This window comes from Anolis carolinensis, chromosome 6 (genome assembly GCF_035594765.1).
Source record: "Anolis carolinensis isolate JA03-04 chromosome 6, rAnoCar3.1.pri, whole genome shotgun sequence".
Classification (NCBI taxonomy): domain Eukaryota; kingdom Metazoa; phylum Chordata; class Lepidosauria; order Squamata; family Dactyloidae; genus Anolis; species Anolis carolinensis.
In genome coordinates this window covers 53,534,386-53,554,661 of record NC_085846.1, presented here as the reverse complement: position 1 = coordinate 53,554,661, position 20,276 = coordinate 53,534,386, and the positions used below count along the sequence as shown (strand labels likewise).

The following is a 20,276-nucleotide window of genomic DNA, read 5'->3' as shown; positions in this document are numbered from 1 at the left end:
AATATGTTCAGTTAGAATTTGACACTATTAATTAAAAAACCTTCCAGTCACTTTTGTATCTGGGGTTGCCAGTTTTCAGCCATGAATTTAAGGGAGATTTAGTAATGACAAATTGTGTACATTTTTAGCAGTGGGATGGCACTCCAGTAAATGTTTATGGAAGTGATAATATTAAATAAAATGATTTATTATTTATTATCTATCAACTCTCACTGTTTACCCTTACTTCAGCCCCTTTTTAAGTTAGAGAGGATTAGCACTGTATGTATAGTTCTGTGTGGGGCTTTACAGTCCACCCTGACCAGGGTTTTTTTTAAACCCAGTTTGAAGCAGACCTTTCCACTGTGTGGAAATACACAACATTAAATAAACTTCGACAGCTATTCAGACTTCTTGTGCCTCCCCCTCATTGGCTGAGACCAGCTAGGATCTGCACTATGATTGGCTGGAGGTTTCCTCCATGTCACATGCAAGAGGATGGGTTTCCCCTGGCAGGAAGAAGAACAGCTGATCATTGGTAGGTTTAAAGGTCCAGTCTGTTGCGGGGATGCCCCTTGAAATTCCACAAAACCGAGGAATTTGACAACATGATTATGCACGTGTCCTTAATTGACTTATTTCCAGTTCCAAATGAGACAATAGTGAGATGCACAGAAAAAAACATGATTATGCCAGATATTCAGAGGTTGAGTTGCCCATTCAAAAGGCTGATTCACTCCTTCCTTCCTAGCCTTGTCTTCCGTGAGCTTCGTAAGCCGCTGGACAGATCTGGACAGGTAAATAGTGCAAAATACAGCCCTGGCGATAAAGAGATAATCTGTTTTTCACCAACACAAAAAAGGATTCCATCTTTAATGTGTTGTCGAAGGCTTTCATGGCCGGGATCACAGGGTTGTTGTATGTCTTTTGGGCTGTGTGGCCATGTTCCAGAAGTATTCTCTCCTGACTTTTCACCCACATCTATGGCAGGCATCCTCAGATATTGTCCATACCTCACAACCTCTGAGGATGCCTGTCATAGATGTGGGCGAAACGTCAGGAGAGAATACTTCTGGAACATGGCCACACAGCCCGAAAGACATACAACAACCCCATTCCATCTTTAAGCTTGGGAGATCGCTGGAGGAATATTTATTAATGATGCAGAGATCTTCGTTCTCAGGGGGTTTATGTTAACAGAGGGGCTGGGTAAAAGGGTGCCTTCAAAATACATTTAATTTGACTTTATACAATTCCAATTAATACAGCATACACAAAATATTATTTAATACATTTATTTAAGGATTTAACCTGATAAAGCATAGGGTACAGTTGCTGCTGGGTCCTTCCGGAGCTTCTGACTTCTCCACGAAGCTTCAGTGAAGCATAAAAGACGACATTTTTTAAAAAATCATATAAATTCAAGTGCAGTCTTCCACAGGTCCAGATTAATTTGGGAGAGGGATAAATAGCTTAATAACAACATAATTAACTTTTCTTTCTCCTCCTCTTTCTTATTCTTCCTCCTCCTCCTCTTCCTCCTCCTCTCTTCTTTCCCCTCCTCCTACTTCCTTCTTCTCCTCTCCTTTTCCCGCTTCCTTTTCTGACTGTCAGAGAGCACTAATGCCTTCCCGAAGGACATGTCCTAGAATCTTGTAGAATGCAAGACATTTGCATAATGATGTGATCTAATACCAAAGTACGATATAGTGTGGAAAACATAGCCACGTCTAGTACAACCTCATACTGGTGCGCCTCTGCCTCCAGATATTGTATGGGATGTAACTGGACAATTATTAAATAGTGGTCTCAGTCCACTTGAAAATCTTTGCAAATTGTTATGATGGGTTACATTTTATACTGTATTTATTGATTTTTAATCTGTGAGACTCCTAGAGCCATTTAAAGGAAAAGGAAACAAAAATGGGAATAGATCCATAAATGGCTTGAGAGATCAGTTTACTTGAACAAATAGCCCTTCTGAGGACCTACCTGGGTGCTCCTTTGGAATAAGGTGAGGTGAATCTTAGAAAAGAGGTGCTTTCCAGTTATGGTACCCCATTTGTAGAACATCTTTCACAGTTGACTTGCCTGGTGCCAGGATATTTTTTAGCAACAGAGAAGATGTTTTTATCGGTTTTTAGTCCTCCAGCTTTTTAAACTGTTTGTGGTTTGCAAATCATTACACAGATATTGGTCTTTTGGTATTGTTTCTCTTCATACAGTCCAGACTATTGGCTATAGATTAAATTTCCAGTGACAATTATGGGTATCTGGCACTATTTGTTCTCTAAATATAGAGATGTTAAATATAGTTGTTAAAAAGTAGTTAATGGTTAACATCCCTAATACGGAAAGATACTTAGTAAAATACCATACGTAAGAGAATTACACAAAGGAGAGAACCAGCCAAAAAGGGAATTTGTTTTGAAGATTTTTAAAAAGTCAAAATAGTAAATTTTTATCAGTTAACCTATTTTCAAGAGGGCCAGCAAGGTTTAGTACAGAGCTTTCCAAGCTGTGTATTGTGACACATCGGTGAGTTGGCTGCAGTGTGTAGGTGTGTCATGAAAATATAACAAGAAACCTTTGAGTCTATGTAATAATAATAATAATAATAATAATAATAATAACTTTATTTTTATACCCCGCCCCATCTCCCCGAAGGGACTCAGGGCAGCTTACATGGGGCTTTGCCCGATACAACAATATAGTAACAATAACAAAACAATAACACAATTATCCCAACAATAAAAACATCAGCATCAATAAAACAGTCATTAAAATCAACATGCAGCATAAAATGTTCAAAACAGGAGACTAATTCATAGATCTAGGCCAAAGTGCAGAATATTCCGTAATGGGGAGAGGTAGTTTCACAGCTAAAATGGACATTAAAGTGCAATGTAATAATGGCAATGCATCAACAATGGAGCTATTTTAGAATGGGCAGATAAATCAAACCCACAACAATTAAACATCAAAGGCCTTTTGGAAGAGCCAGGTTTTTAGGCTCTTCCGGAAGGCAAGGAGGGTACAAGTAAAATAAGCAATATCACTAAAATGCAGAAGCTTGAAAATGCCTGATGAAGAAATATGTGTGTCTTTATCTAATATACCACCAAATATTCAAAACCTTTGTTCATTCCATCAATCTCACACATCTCATTAAAAACGAGAAGTTGGATTTTTTTCACTACAGTAGAGTCTCACTTATCCAACATTCGCTTATCCAACGTTCTGGATTATCCAATGCATTTTTGTAGTCAATGTTTTCAATACATCGTGATATTTTGATGCTAAATTCGCAAATACAGTAATTACTACATAGCATTACTGTGTATTGAACTACTTTTTCTGTCAAATTTGTTGTATAACATGATGTTTTGGTGCTTAATTTGTAAAATTATAACCTAATTTAATGTTGAATAGGCTTTTCCTTAATCTCTCCTTATTATCCAACATATTCGCTTATCCAACGTTCTGCCAGCCTGTTTACGTTGGATAAGTGAGACTCTACTGTATTTTATAAAATTCTTGCATATATATGTAGATATTGTTACTCACAATGCTTTTAAATATATAAATGAAAAGTTTTCATGAGCAAGGTCGTGCCCTGTTACATTTTGCTATTACAGTTTATGCATGTGTCTGTATTATTATTATTGTTGTTGTTGTTGTTGTTTACTTTGGGTTGTTGTATGTTTTCTGGGCTGTATGGCCATGTGCCAGAAGTATTCTCTCCTGACATTTCACCCACATCTATGGCAGGCATCCTCAGAGGTCCCACCTGGGGAGAGTGTGGATGAGCTCCCTCTATCAGCTCCAGCTCCATGCGGGGACATGAGAGAAGCCTCCCACAAGGATGGTAAAAACATCAAAACATCCGGGCGTCCCCTGGGCAACGTCCTTGCAGACGGCCAATTCTCTCACTTCAGAAGCAACTCTGGTTGCTCCTGACACGAAAAAAAAATCTTCAGAGGTTGTCACCTCACAATTAGCATTGGTTAACTGAAACATTAATGCTGGCTTTCCAGTGACAAAGGACTCTTGCCACACCTGGACTCTCCACAGATATATATTTTTCCTTTCCTTGCCTAGTTTATCCATGCCTCACAGCCTCTGAGGATGCCTGCCATAGATGTGGGCGAAACGTCAGGAGAGAATACTTCTGGAACATGGCCACACAGCCTGAAAGACATACAACAACCCTGTGATCCTGGCCATGAAAGCCTTCGACAACACATTGTTTTGATGTTTTTACCATCCTTGTGGGAGGCCTTCTCTCATTTCCCTGCATGGAGCTGGAGCTGACAGAGGGAGCTCATCCGCGCTCTCCCTGGGTGAGATTCGAACCTGGCAGCCTTCAGGTCAGCAACCCAACCTTCAAGTCACAAGGCTTTTATCCGCTAGGCCATCGGAGGCTCCAGGTGCGCTGGATGCCCTTCTACGAGGCTCGAGGAGTAGCTGGTCGGCTCTTGTCATTTAAGGCAACCGCGGGGAGGGAGGTCGAGTAGGCCCCGCCCCCTCCCACCCGGCGGGCGTCGTGATTGGCTCCTGCCTGCTGGTACCCAAAAGGAGGCCGAGCCAAGGCCGTGAGCCGCGGAGGCAGCGCTTGTGTTCGCCGCGTCAGTCTCAGCGCCCTGTCTTACGTCGCGGCTTCTTCCTCTTTCTTCTCTCGCTCTCTCCTGCGCCTGAAGTGAGGGGGCGCCTGGGCCGGCTCGGAGGCTGCTGAGGTAAAAGGAGGCCGCGGGAAAGACGCGCGGCGGCGTGGAGGCCTGGAGGGGAGCCTGAGGCGGAGGAAGGCCCCGACCGACTGCCGCCACTGGGCCATGAGCCGCACGTGGGGCCGCCTCTGAAGCCGCTGCTCCGAACGAAGAGCATGCTCTGGACCCAGCCCGGCTTTCTCCAGGTAAGGCCTCCCCGCGGGCCCCGTCCCTTCGAGCCCGGGCTCTGCGGCATTCGCCCTCTTCGACCTGCTTCCTGAGGAATCATGAACTCGCTCGCGCCCCGTCACACAAAGAGGCCCGTTCCCTTCTCTTCAGTGACAGCGCGCGCGCACCTTTCCCCTCAGCCCCATTGGCACAGGACGGGAAGGATGCGGCGGCGCGAGGCGGAAGGGGGGGGGGGGGTTGGATGGATGGATGGATGGATGGAGAGAGGAGGGAGAGAAGGATGCCTCTCTGCCTTTGCTCCACAGCGTTTCCATCTGCCTCTTCTGCAGGGAAAACCTTCTATTGACGGAAGGAAGGAAAAGCGGGGGGGGGGGGGGGGGGGGGGAGCGATGTGTGTGTTTTCGCCTCCGTTTTGACGCCTCCGAAGAGCAGCAACCAAAACAAGACAGAAAGGAAATGCAGCCCTGTGCAATGGCTTGCTTGCCCTTCATACCAATTTGCCAGCATTGCTGCAATCCCGTGCTGGATGTTTGTTGCCTAAATGGTCCTTCCACACAGCCATATAACCCATTATATCAAGGCAGGAAATCCCACAATATCTGTTTTCAACTGGAATATATGGCAGTGTGGACTCAGATAACCCAGTTCAAAGCAGATATTATGGGATTTTCTGCCTTGATATTCTGGGATATAGGGCTGTGTGGAAGGGCCCTGGGATAAACCTGGGATCAGATCCTGAGGTACAGTGCGGAAGGGCCCTCTCTTTGGATCATGTATGTATGTAATGATACATAATACTAATATTGTGCTATACTAATATATATTGTATATACATATACAGTAGAGTCTCACTTATCCAACGTAAATGGGCCGGCAGAACACTGGATAAGCGAATATGTTGGATAATAAGGAGAGATTAAGGAAAAGCCTATTAAACATTAAGTTAGGTTATGATTTTACAAATTAAGCACCAAAACATCATGTTATACAACAAATTTGACAGAAAACATAGTTCAATAAACAGTAATGCTATGTAGTAATTACTGTATGTACGAATTTAGCACCAAAATATCACGATGTATTGAAAACATTGGCTACAAAAATGCGTTGGATAATCCAGAACGTTGGATAAGCGAATGTTGGATAAGTGAGACTCTACTGTATCTCAAATGCTATTTCCTGCCATCTAGGGTGTTTCTACACAGACATATAACTCAGAATATCAAGGCAGAAAATCCTACAATATCTGATTTGAACTGGGTTATCTGAGTGCACACTGCCAGTTAATCCAGTTAAGTGTGGTTTTTATACAGCGGTGGCCCCATCCACACAGCTGAAAAAAATCCCACATTATCTGCTTTGAACTAGAATATATGGCAGTGTGGACTCAGTTTACCGAGTTCAAAGCAGATTGTGAGATTTTCTGCCTTGATATTTTGGGTGATATGTCTGTGTGGAAGGGTCCTGTGTGGAAGGGGCCTGTCTTCAGTTCTAAGACATGCATCCCCACCCACATATAAACATACCTCTCTGGCCCCTTCCACACTGTCACACAATCCAGATGATCAAAGCAGCTGATCCACGTTGCCCCTTTGAACTGTATCATATTAGTCTACACTGCCAGATAATCTAGTTCAAAGCAGATAATCAGGATTTTGTATGGCAATATAGAAGGGCCCTTCGAATTGCGGGTTCTTTTAATAAAACTTTTTGTTTCTGTGTTGTCAAAGGCTTTCATGGCCGGAATCACTGGGTTGCTGTGAGTTTTCCAGGCTGTATGGCCATGTTCCAGAAACATTCTTTCCTGACATTTTGCCCACATCTGTGGCAGGCATCCTCAGAGGCTGTGAGGTCTGAGACCTCACAACCTCTGAGGATGCCTGCCACAGATGTGAGTGCAACGTCAGGAGAGAATGCTTCTGGAACATGGCCATTCAGCCTGGAAAATTCACAGCAACCTTTTTTTTTTCTCTTGATAATGATTAAGTTAGTGTGCATCTTACAATTGATGGTCCCGTCCTATATAAAAAAGACGGTATTGAAACGGAATCTCTAACCAGTGCAGCACATTCTTTATCAGGAGTTGTTTGCTTTTCTCTCTCTCTCTCTCCCCCCCCCCCCCCCCCCCCCGTTTCAAACCGATGAACAGTGCATTGACTTGGGTTACACACTTTGCCTGATGGTTTTCACGTGCAGTTTGAAGCATAAGATCTCTGCTGCGTTTATGGACAATGCAGCTTTTTTTTTTAACCCTCTTTTCTCGCTGCATAGCACAATTGATCACATAAGGAGCTCATGGGGTTTCCAATGTGTGGTGTTTCTTCAGTTGAAGCCATGATGTATTTGGCCTGGTTCTGTCTGTTTACCTTCTTCCTTTTTTAGAACTGCAGAGGCTCCTCTGTTGGGCTGCACTCAGTAGAAAGAAATGCAGAGACACTGTCCGGGAGGAGAACCCCTTCCATTGCTCCCCTAGCTATTTGTCCATGTTTTCAATAATCTGTCATCCGATTCAGTCAGGCTGGACTGAAGCGAACAGCGTTTGAGGAATAGAAAAACCACTGCCTGGAAGATGTAACATAGCAGGTGGTCAGCTGTGCCTTTGTTGAGCAGCTGAACATGGGAGGATTCTGGTTATTACAGTAATTCATTTTAGCTGGGGGATTCATTTGAAAATTTGGATTTTCCACTAAGAAGGGATTATCATTTTTTTGTTCTCTCACACACATGCGCTCTCTCTCTGTTTGTAAAGAAATGGAGTACAGTACTGTGCGGGTCTTGGCTGCACCTTTTACTTGTCTTTGCTAGATCATCTAAAATAAATACATAATTATTTTTAAAAAATGTGATGCTATTTTTGTGCCTATTCTGAGTAGAATTATACTCAGTAAGTGGTGTGCATTTGTTAAAATCCTGCCAGCATATTGAAAGGATGTTAGAAAAATCTAGTTTGAAAACATGCTGTTTGCCTTTCCAAAGAGAACATTCAGCCACTTTTTTACGTCTTTAAGAATAGTTGACTTGGAATGCCAGCCCCATTAAAAAGCTATTTTATGCAGATTACTGGCAATCACAAAGTTTAAAAACCAGGACTTATTTAGATTTGATATATATATGTACCACTTTACTCTCTATTTAAAAACATTCACATGCATTGCTAAAGGTAGCATTTTCATCTGTACTGAATGCTTATGGTTACAATTACTTCTCATAAGCACTGTTACAGATTTTCATTAAACATATATAACATATTAATATTGCAACTGACACTGCTAGGTACCATATGCAGTTTTATTTTTCACACAGAAAATTCCTTTGTGATTTCAAACAGCTGATGAATATTTTCTTCAACTCTTTAAAAAGTATAGTTATTTCAAGGCAAAAAAAAAGTTGTGGATGAAATGAAATCAATAACAGTTTTAGATTTTTGGTTTTTCAAACTGTTTTCAATGTTGCTTTTGGGTTCCCTGGGAACTTAACATTTGTTCTTTGGCAACAAAATTAGTAATGAAGGACAGCTTGCCAACCTTTCCATAACCAGCCTTCTTGTACAATCAACACAGTGTATTGTCCAGGGCATCTTTTCATGACCCCAAAACCCAGCAGTGACTCAGACTTGAGCAAGAAATGCAAAAGACTGATACCCTGATCCTTGGTCCCCAGTGTCAAGGACTCAATCACATTAGCTCATCAACCCTGGCAACAGGCCCACAACAGAGAGGCTGTAGGAAGGTTGCAGTGAGCTAGAGTTCAGGGCAAAGTGGTAGGTAACACAGTGGATACATCCATCCAGCTGGTGGCCACATCCATGCTGCAATTCAGTTGTTATTGCCAAATCTCTTACCACCAATGTGTTGGCCCCCCTCATGTAAGCCCACCATTAAATGATTAAAACATCATTTCATCCAACAAATGTGAAGGTTTCCACACTGCTTTCTGCAATCACCAAGAGAGGAGATTTATGTGATCCTCATTGTAAGGACTTCCTCTTGTTCCTGTGGCACCAACAGTGTAGACCAGCTAAATGCCCTTAAGGTTTTTATGAGAATTTATACACCTTCTATCCCCAGTGGACACGAACCCTCCTGATTCAATTCTGCAGCCACAGACACCTTATCCGAACTGAAATGTACCTTTCAATAGCATTACCAGAGGCCAAGAGTATATAAAAACGAATATAACAGTCAGTGCAGTGGGTCCTCTTTACTCATGGATTTAAACATCCACATTTTGAAAATATTTTAAAAATTCCATAAGGCAAACCTTGATTTTGCCGTTTTATATTTTACTATGCATCCATGGAGACTTTGGCACCCATGGATTTTGGTATCACAGGAGATTCTGGAACCAAACCAAAAGTCCCACTATATAATAAAGCAGAATAATTATATATTTCATGTGAAACACCACACACACACTCTTATGCTTCTCTCTCAGATCCTTAAAACCTCACTTGTTTATTTCTAAGCCTGATGTAAACTTAATCCTAAATCTTACACACTCTGAGAATTTGCTGCCAAAGCGTTTACTGCTCTTCATAGTATGGTGAAGAGCAATTTGTGTATCCCTCACTTATTCTGGACAAAATGTGTTGTGGGAATCCTTTTAAATGAGGCTCTGTGCTGGATGCCATGTTGAAGCTTTTGAGGGAGTAAATTAGGTCCCCCGGATTTTAATTACCTTCTTGTGTTCTAAACCATCCCGAAGCCAGAGTCATATCAATTCAAAACTACACTCACTGTAATTATTTCAAAGGAAATACGGCTGGGATTTGGACATGTTACCTATGAGGTAGGGATTCCCCTTCAAGCCACTGCCTTTTAGGAAACAAAATGCATTCTTTTAAAAGAAATGATTCAAAACTAAAGCTGTTATCCCATGTAATAGTTCTCCCCCCCCACTCCAATGTAGAGAAGATCTCTCTGACACAAATACAAGGATTTCCAAATATTCTTGATTGATCTTAACAGGCATCTTATTAGTCTGACATTACCTATTCTTTGTTACAGTGCATGTCTTGTGCCCCTTTCATACATCTGCACCTATTAATCTCTTTGTTTTCCCCTCCTGTGTTTTATAGTTTTCTTCAAGGCAATGATAGAAGAATTATTCTAATAGCAGTTTGACATATTTCTTTTTTAAGCCTAAGAAAAACTGCCTGTTCCTGGAGTTGTGACAGTTGGTGGATTTAATTTCAGTGGGGTTTTACTTTTAGCGTGGGCTATAGAGTCCATAGCTCATGGAGTTTAGACATGGGCTATACCTTAGCCATGTAAGGTAAAATTGATCCTATCCTCGAAATAGGTCTAGCATCTTGCAGAGTTCCCCCAATGTTCTGGCTAAAATCCAGTGCAGATTTACCACTAACCTGACATGGGAACCACTATCTCCTCCTGTCCTGAGCTATTTTACTGGCATGGGCAGGAGGAGCATTTTCAGGGAGGGAAACAGGTTGCTAACAGGAGCAAACTATAGATGGAGGACTACCCCCCTATTGAAACAGCTCCACTGGCTGCCGATAAATGTCCAAGCCCAATTCAAAGTGCTGGTTATTGCCTATAAAGTCAGCTCGGGTCCTGCCTATCTTTGTGATCACATCTCCTACACAAACCTGCATGAACCCTGTGATCCACCAGAGAGGCCCTACTCTCGTTGTTACCCTAGTCTCAAATAGGGTGGGGATGAGAGAGAGGGCTGTTTCAATAGGGGGGTAGAAAGAGAGTTCCAGAGCCGAGGGGCCACAGCCAAAAAGGCCCTCTATTGCCGATAAATGTCCAAGCCCAATTCAAAGTGCTGGTTATTGCCTATGATCGCTATGTAAAAAAAATTATAGTTGGTCCTCTGTATCCACAGACATTGTACAGTGTGGATGGGTGATGTCAAATATCTGAGGCTGTTGCATTAACTCTTGAAACTGAAGTTTTCATTTTGAACAGAGATATGATATATGAATCCTTCTAGATGTTGTTGCAGGGAAACTTCCATTATTTCTCAGCAATGAATTTGATGGCTGATGGGAGTTGTAATCCCACAACTTTTGTAGGACTAAATAAGTTTGCATTGTAGGACTATGTGTCCTACTCTTAGAGTACTGAGCATATGTACTTAACGGTCTCATTGAGACACCTATGCTGAGGTTTTGGCAATAAACTTATTTAGATTTGCTAATAGATTGGTTAGTTATTAAAAAGACAGATAATTAATGAACTAAAATTCCTTTAATTAATTATCAAGGGTTTGTTTTTTGTTTTTTTGCATTTTTGTGAGCGACTGAGTGCAGTGGATAACTGCCTACAAAAAGGATGGTATGGATGGCAGTGGTGTTTTATGATGTTGGGAGAAAACTTAAATTTCTAAATGTTTTCCCAAAATTACCTCTTGAACTGTGTTAAGTGATCAGGTATTGAAATTGTAGGAAAACTGTAAAACATCATTTTGAATAGACCTAAACTTTGATTTAAAGACATACTGATGTTGAATACCATAAAAATATCTGCCACCACATTCTGAGAAGGATCCATGGTTTTCACCTGATTGGCAAAGGGTTTTTTTTTTTGTGGAACAAAAAAAAAGAGCCTGTTTTCAACTAATATCTGGACAGCAAATAACACCTTAGCATAAATTATGTTCAGGCATCTTATGATGTGAGTACAAAGCTAAGGAATGGCAGACTTCTGAAAGCTTAGTGTTGCTTATGCTATTATAAATTGCTGCAGATTATGTGCTGAAATCACATTTCAAATAAATAAATACATAAATCTTTAAAATAACAGTGGCTATTAATAAATTATTATTATTATTTATATGCCATTTTTCTCTCTTAAAAGAAACTCATAGTGGGTTTATAGAAGGAAATCTTGAAACCAGGGGTACTGCCTGTATCTGAATGTGTAAATTGGTTACATAAGGGTTTTGGATTATTCATTTGGATCTTGGATGAACCCTATCCAGATACAGATCACCAATAACAGATAAGTTATTGCTTTTTCTTTGTCCTTGTCAAGAAATGTTTTTGATGCATGCACGATTAATAAGTGGCTGAAGTTAGCTTTTTGCAGTCAGATCTCTTTTATGGTTTTCAAGGCAATTTAGAGTAGAAATACTGCTGGCTGCCATTGCTGTTGGAGAACATACTGAAATTTCATGTACATTGGGCTCTTGATAGCCTCTGGGGTTTGGTTACATTGTATACATGGTGAAATTCTAGTCCATTATATGAAATAGCAAAATCAAGGTTTCCCTTTTGGAATTTATTCTTAAGGTGGGTGTGATATTTTCAACTCGTGGTTGGTTGAATCCATGGATATGGAATCCATGGATACAGAGAGCTGAGTGTATTCCATTAAACCATGGGCTGTATAGTTAGACTCTGTGCCTAAGCAAACAATAAATGAATTTAATATACATAATTCTGTGACCAAGAATGGACAACACATACCTCAGTCACATTTTCCTGCCAAGTCTCGCTAGTATCAGGGAGGGTGGGGGGACACTGTAATTTCCACCATCCTGAGTTCTCCACCTGTGATGCAGTTTGAATTAAACACAGATCAGTTTCCTTCCTCTCACCCTTCTTGCACATATACCTCTTATTGAATAAATAATGTCCAAGAGGCTAAGTAATGGCTTTATGAGTCATAGAGTTTTTCAGCCTTTCTGTGGTTAGGACATGATGCACTTGGACCAAATTATTTGTTCGTAAGAGAGGATTCTGATTTTTGCTAATCAGTTACAAAGGTAAATAATCCGCTGGCAGGAAATGCTGCAATGAATAATGTTATATTTTTCCTCTTGTGTTTGCTTCATCATCACCTTGAACACAATGGGCATAATACTGTATATGTCTTCAAATTATCTAATTGCTTATGGCGACCCCATAAATTTGATGGGGCTTTCTTAGATAAGGAATATTCAGAGGTGGTTTTCCAGTTCCTTCCTCTGAAACATAGTGCAATGCACCTGCAGCTCTCCCATCAAGTACTAACCAAGAATGATCTTGCTTAGCTTCTAAGATCAAACATAATCAGTGCCTTTAGGGTATTTAGGCCCTGAACATGACATGTCTGATAAATAATGTCTGGACATAATATTACCAGACATTATTTATTCTTGTTCAGCAAACACATGTACAGGAGGGTTACTAAGAGGGTCTGGAAGGAAATTACAGTCTATTCTGCCTCCAGTGATATGAAACTTTAAGGGAGCTACTCAGGGTGCTGAACTCTGTCCCTCATAATAGGTTCAGCACCTTAAGTATCCCAGACCAAATGCTCTCTATTCTCTCGCTTCTAGTCATCAAGTAGTGATCCAGACTTACCAGTGGCTTATCTAGCTTGTGCTCTACATCTTTTGCATTATGAGTGATGTAATTTTGGAGAAAGCTTCAGCTTTGCCATTGTGTGTTGAATATGAAAAACATATGCAACCATGTCTTTGGAAGTGGGAAATTTTTATACTCTGTCAGTACAGAGTACTGGAGTCTGGAAATACTCAATAAATTACAACGTAAGAGATTTTTTAGTGGGGAAAGAAGTTTAGTTTATGATAATTAAAAATCTAGCACTTGGCACTCATTTTTGCATTTCATAATTTTAATTACTTGTTGAGTTAATTTATTTTATATAGTAATACTAGCATGCAACTAGCAGATCAGAAAGACACAAAACAATCAAGAAATCATTTATTTTGTTTGTGGTCCTAATTATATTTTGAAAAAGTAATTATGTCTGAATAATATCTTAATTGAGTTGACTTCATGTCCTATGTGACTGTAATATTGCACTCAGCACTAAGTGGACATAGCTCAGCTTTTTAGCACTAGAAAGTAAAGCGTGAGACAGCTTGGTGCAACATCTTAAGAAATGTGGAGGCATCCCTAATAAGAAACGTGATGCAAATAGAAGGGAATATTTGTAGAACTGAATCCCCAAATGTGTTTATAAAAACTTGATCCTGGCATGAGATAACACTTAAACAATGCAAAACAAAAACATGTGTCAAGCACCCACAGTTGTGTTCCTCCTCGTTGTTTAGGACAAGGTAACACTCCCCCAGCCATTATATATAGGTGTCAAATCCCCAATTCCTTTTTGTCTCTTGGGCTCTGGCATTTTGATTGTGTCTTCCTGCATAGCAGGGGTAGCATTGGTCTCTTCCAACTGTATGACTCTTTTGGTAGATTCTTTCATAGAGATGTGATCGATCCATCTACAGTGTGTGATATGCATTAGGAGCCTTTTCCATGTGATGGTTGATTGCTGTCAGAAGGTTGTAGGACAGATTCTAGGCGTCTCTTCTGGAAGTATCAGTTCTTTAGTGCTGCCAAGGGGCAACTCATCAAAGGCAGTGGTCTTGACATCAGTTATGATGTCTACTGTCTGGATCTGGGGAAAACAAACAGCACATAGTGTGTTGCTATTTCGGAAAGTTTAATCAGACAAATTGAGTGTCACTCAATCAGTGGAGAGTCAGCATGATGAGTCAGCAGTAGTACATATTTACTTAGTCACAGTGGCAAGGGAAACCAAGAATGGAGCTGTATTGTAGATACTGCTCCTTATATTAGCTAAACCCCCACTGGGGTTTGAGGAATTAGGTATGATGCATGCTATTTATTTATGACATTAGTGAATGACAATAGGTTGAAAATGTAAATATCAACAAAATCTGTATATATAATAAAAGTCAGTATTTGTATGTATGTATGTATGTATGTATGCGGGTGTGTGTGTGGCAGCTTTCTGATTGGCTGCTACTTCCACAGGCCACTGCAACTGCCATGAAGGATGGACCTGGCCCAAACTTTGCACATATAACCCCCATGACCCATTCTATGTCCTGGTGATGTTTGAGGGACAATGGATTTGCAGTACCTTCACTCACTTCCTAAGATCACTGCACATATAAGGGAGGACAAAACTGAACAGAACTTGGCACACATATCCCAAATGACACATGCTGCAGCACTTTGGGGGAGGATGCACCAAGGATTATGGGATTTGCAGTACCTTCACCCGATTCACCTCCCACAGACCATTGAGACGCCCACGTGTGAGGGAACTACACCACACTTGGCACATAGAGCCAGTTTGGCCCACTTTACACCCTGATGTGATGTGGGGGAGAATGGACCATGGATGATGGGATTTGCAGTACTTTCAAACGTTTCATCTTCCACAGACCACTGTTACTCTGTCCAACGATGCATCAGGACCAGACTTGGCACACATACCTCCCATCACCCACTTTACGTCCTACTGTGTTTTGGGGGTAACAGACCAAGGATGATGAGATTTACAGTACCTTCATTCACTTCCTAAGACCACCTCAACCCACACCAATGACTGATCAACACCAAACTTGGCACACATACCTCCTATGGCCCACTCTACATCCTGGCACTGTTTGGAGGGGATGGACCATGTACAATGGGACTTGCAATACCTTCACTCACTTCCTGACACCACTGTGACCCCCACCAATGACTGATCAAGGCCAAACTTTGCACATAGAGCTACAATGACCCACTCAATATCCTGGTGCTGTTTGGAGGGGAATGGTCCATCGACGATGCGACTTGCATATGGGAGTTGTAGTTCACCCCCACCCAATGAACCCAGTTGACATTGGATCTAGATTGCACTTGGAATACAGGCAAACAATGCCTTTCTCAAATGACCTGGGCACCGCTGGGTCCCCAAGCTAGTACTAAATAAAATCAAATAACAAGTAGATTTTTACGTGTATTGATAAAACTACATAAAAACTAAAAGCAAAATGAAACAGAATTGACCAATATGTGAATGAGATCTAGTATGCTCTGTGCACACACTGGAGAACATTTACCCCCAGTAAATAACCAACCTCAGAATGTTGTAAGGACATAATGCCTTGCTGGATCAAATATTTTTGTCCCTGTGACCACCTAAATGCTTTGAGAAGATTGAGGTAGAGAATACTGGCAGTATAATTGTCATCTCTCAACATCTAACAATGTAAGCTCTACAGCCTTTAAAAATGCATTTTTCAGAGAGACAACAATATTAATCTGTTTGCAGTGTAAAAAGGAGATTTGTGACATTTAAGCATTAATGTCAGTTTATTTCATCATAAACATTCATGGGCTAATATGACTTTTTCAGATGCAGCTGTGGCCCACAAAACATTATGCTGAAATATGTTGATCAGAGTATAATATTCCATTGGCCTCTTCATTTAGAGAATGGACATAACATTTTACTTGTTATAGTGACTACCCACTGACAAACCTATTTTTTATGGTTTTAGCTAATCCTAATCTTGTTAGTCCCCCATTTTCTGTTTTATTTTTACTTCTCTGATGCAATCAATGTAATTACCTGTTATTTGCGATGTCACTACATCATCACATTTGCAAGACAATGCATCTTTTTTGCCCAACTGTATACTGCTTTTTAAAGTAGGGGTAGAAACCCTGCTGCCTTCCAGATAGTGTTGATTTGTTATTTCTAGCAGCCCTAACCACCATAACTAATGGCAAGGAATGCTGGGAATTATACTCCATCAACATGTGGAGGGCTGCATGATTTAAACAAGGACAATCTTGAGTCAGTAAGTATTTGGGTGAAAATGTATCACATCGGTGAACTATTTGGGGAGATTCTTCTCTATCAGCTTCATGGTAGCATGGTTTGGATGTACCAGAATGGTCAATTGTGATTTAACACTATATACTTGAACCTTGAGCTTGTGTCCTCTCCTCTCCTTCAGTACATTTGTGGAAGGGAGGATAAGGAACTTTTGCTTCATTTCTCAACTAACTGTAGATTATCATTTTGTGAAAATCCTAATGGTGATTAGTCTTAACTATGATTTAGAATCAAGTTGGGATTCATGTAACTCTGTGGATGCTGCACTTCCCAGCTTTTTTCATCATTGTCCATGCTGGTTAGGAACCTGAAGTCCAGCAACTTCAGACCTACCTCTGTTACAAGGACATAAGATAAGTTGGTAACACATGGTTTTGAAAAGACATTATTAGTAAACTATATTAAAAACTAACCACAGTATATAGATGCTTAAACACAGCAGTATATTTTTTCTTGGTGAAAAAACAGAAGTAAAAGGTTCTGATCCTAATAGCTACATTAGAGAACGATAGGAAAATGAGAGCTAATGAGCTTGAGGCTTGTTCATATAATCCAAAACCATAGTTTGGTATTATGTTAACGAGGGATTGTAAGATTCAGTGAAGATCAGAACCCAATGAAATAAGTTTTCAATTCTAAAAAGGCAAAGGCTGAGTTCTTGGGTAGCAAAGAAGAACTGGAGCAGTGAGTTTCAAAGCCCAAATTTTGATAACTCCTGCTTGGTGGCCCTCTTGGAACTCTATGAACTATCTTGGAGATGGCAGGAAGTCCTGATTGCCCAGTCATGCTGAATATGGTTTAGGGTCACTGAGCAGCCATCCTTTGGGCCCCACCCTCGCCCATCACAGCTGTTGCCAGCTGCAAAGTCCCCACCTAATTTGCTCTTTGAACACCTAGGTTGGTGTCAGCCAGAGCACCATTTCCTAAGGTGGGTGGGAGGATAAGATTTTAGCTTTAACCATCCACAAACAAAATGACAGCAGAAAAAAGAGAAAAGGGGAATAGAAAGATGGAATTTATTGCCAGTGTTGTGTCCTCAAATATCCTTTTGGCCTGTCTCGCTGCTAACTCAGATGTAAAGCATGTCTTGCTATTTTATACTGTGCAACATGAATAAAGTTAACTCTAAACTGCTAAAGAAAAATATACTATGTATGCAATGTAAGATGATGAATTCATCATCAAGGCCTGCTGGAGCCTTCATTTACAAAATTATTTTACAAATGTATTCCAGGCCTTAGTTCTTTCATAACCTGGAAATGAAAGCAGGATGGTTTTGGTGTCCAAGATGGTGCACTACTACATCTTGATTCTTCTTAGACTTCCTGTTTCTAAGGAACTGCTAAGATGCCCCCTTGAGAGTTTCCCCAAAGATGACATATTATTCTCCATTCTGTTAATAGCTTTGATAAAGAAAAAATAAGTGGGTAATTGCAAAGTGTCACAGTTATCTGCAGCATGGTCTTTTATAAATTCAGCAATTTCTATGTCACAGAAATTTCTTCATGTCCCACACTATGGGAAACAGAGATTAATATTTTTCCTTAAAATTAGATATAGTATTTACGGAATCTACTAATATGATATAACTGAAAAAACACATTGTGTATTTTTGGACAAATATACCAGAATAATTCCAATTATTTTCCCCAAAAGATAGAATCATAGAATCATAGATAGTAATCCTCTGAATTTCACTGAATTCTAAAATAGCTCTAGTTCTGGTTTGGATGTGTGGATGTAAATGGATAAATGTTACAAAAAATCTTGAATTGAAATTACTTGCTGAATATATCACAGAAAGTAAAGAGTGAGGATTTTCATTTTAGTAATGCTATTTTTTGCATGTGAAACGCAAGGAAATGTAAGTAGTATTTTAGTAAGAGCAAAAGTAAACAGAAAGTGCATCATTAAATCAGAATCATCTATTGTGAAGTTTTTTTTAATTTCTATGTATTGTTGTGACACTGGACAGTGAAGAAAGGTGACAAGATAGCCAACTCATTTGGAAAGCCATTCTAGAGGAGAGTTCTAAAAGAGTCTGAGACTGATCAACCCTTATTCCCCAGTAGAAGTCAAAACTGAGGCTGTGTACTTTGGACATATGATGAGATCACATAACTTAGAAAAGATAAACATGTCTGATAAAGTGAGAGACATTAGAAAAAGAGTTATGCTTTAAACAGCCTCATTATTCTAATTCTCTATAGTCAAAATGCTCCCTGAATCCTCTAGGGCATATGGGAGCCAATTCTGTCATGTTTTATAAGTTACTAGCTGTGCCCGGCCACGCGTTGCTGTGGCGAAGTATTGTGGTATGGGAGATAAAGTATTGAGGAATTGGTGGTAGTTAAGGTAAAGGGTAAAGGTTTTCCCCTGACATTAAGCCCAGTCATGTCTGACTCTGGGGGTTGGTGCTCATCTCCATTTCTAAGCCGAAGAGCCAGCGTTGTCCATAGACTCCTCCAAGGTCATGTGGGATGACTGCATGGAGGAGCGTTACCCTCCCGCCGGAGCAGTACCTATTGATGCACTCACATTTGCATGTTTTTGAACTTCTGGGTTGGCAGAAGCTGGAGCTAACAGTGGGGGCTCTCTCCGCTCCCCTAACTCAAACCTTTCGGTCCAGAAGTTCAGCAGCTCAGCACTTTAACACGCTGCGCCATCAGGGGATATTGTTTCCTAAAGGTTGTGAATATACAATATTTCTGATTAGTTTTTTTGTCTGTTGGAGGCAAGTATGAATGCTGCTATTAGGCAAAATGATTAGGATGTAATGGCCTTGCAGCTTTAAAGCCTGGCTGTTTCCTCCCTGAGTAAATTTTTTGTTGGGAGGTGTTAGCTGGCCCTGATTGTTTCCTGTCTGGAATTCCCTTGTTTTCAGAGTGGCGTTGTTTGCAATATTTTATGTGCTTCTACTGTCTGTGGCCCTGAGAAAACAGAGGATTTGCCAGACTTTGATGATGGGAATACTTTGTTAGCTGGCCCTGATTGTTTCCTGTGTGGAATTCCCCTGTTTATTTACTGTCCTGGTTTTAGAGATTATATTGTTCTGCATTATTCTATCCCAGTAATTATTTCATATTAAAGTAGAATCTCACTTATCCAAGATTCGCTTATACAATGTTCTGGATTATCCAACGCAGTCTGCCTTTTCATAATCAATGTTTTTGTAGTCAGTGTTTTAAATTCATTGTGATATTTTAGTGGTAAATTTGTAAATACAGTACAGTAGAGTCTCACTTATCCAACATAAACGGGCTGGCAGAATGTTGGATAAGCGAATATGTTGGATAATAAGGAGGGAATAAGGATAACCCTATTAAACATCAAATTAAGTTATGATTTTACAAATTAAGCACAAAACATCATGTTAGACAACAAATTTGGCAGAAAAAGTAGTTCAATACACAGTAATGCTATGTAGTAATTACTGTATTTATGAATTTAGCACCAAAATATCACGATATATTGAAAGCATTGACTACAAAAATGCGTTGGATCATCCAGAACGTTGGATAAGCGAGTGTTGGATAAGTGAGACTCTACTGTAAATACTACATAGCATTACTGCGCATGGAACTACTTTTTCTGTCAAATTTGTTGTATAATATGATGTTTTGGTGCTTAATTTGTATAACGATTACCTAATTTGATGTTTAATTGGCTTTTCCTGAATCCCTTCTTATTATCCAACATATTCACTTATCCTGCCGGCCTGTTTACGTTGGATAAGTGAGACTCTACTGTATATTTATAATCTTATATTATCTGCTCA

General features: G+C 40.2%; 1 protein-coding gene across 9 annotated transcripts in view; it reads left to right on the top strand.

Annotated features, from left to right (window-relative positions):
* Positions 1-4,561: 4,561 nt before the first annotated feature.
* hecw1 (HECT, C2 and WW domain containing E3 ubiquitin protein ligase 1) overlaps positions 4,562-20,276 on the top strand; it is a 215,333-nt gene continuing 199,618 nt past the window's right edge. For 7 of the 9 annotated variants that reach the window (XM_062983800.1, XM_016994434.2, XM_062983801.1 and 4 more), the window contains exon 1: positions 4,563-4,891. In XM_062983800.1, the coding sequence (XP_062839870.1) occupies positions 4,862-4,891 (30 nt within the window). In that variant the 5' untranslated portion in view covers positions 4,563-4,861. Of the gene's footprint in view, positions 4,892-20,276 lie in introns of all 9 variants that reach the window. The other 2 variants (XM_062983799.1, XM_008112885.3) reach the window with 1 other exon arrangement.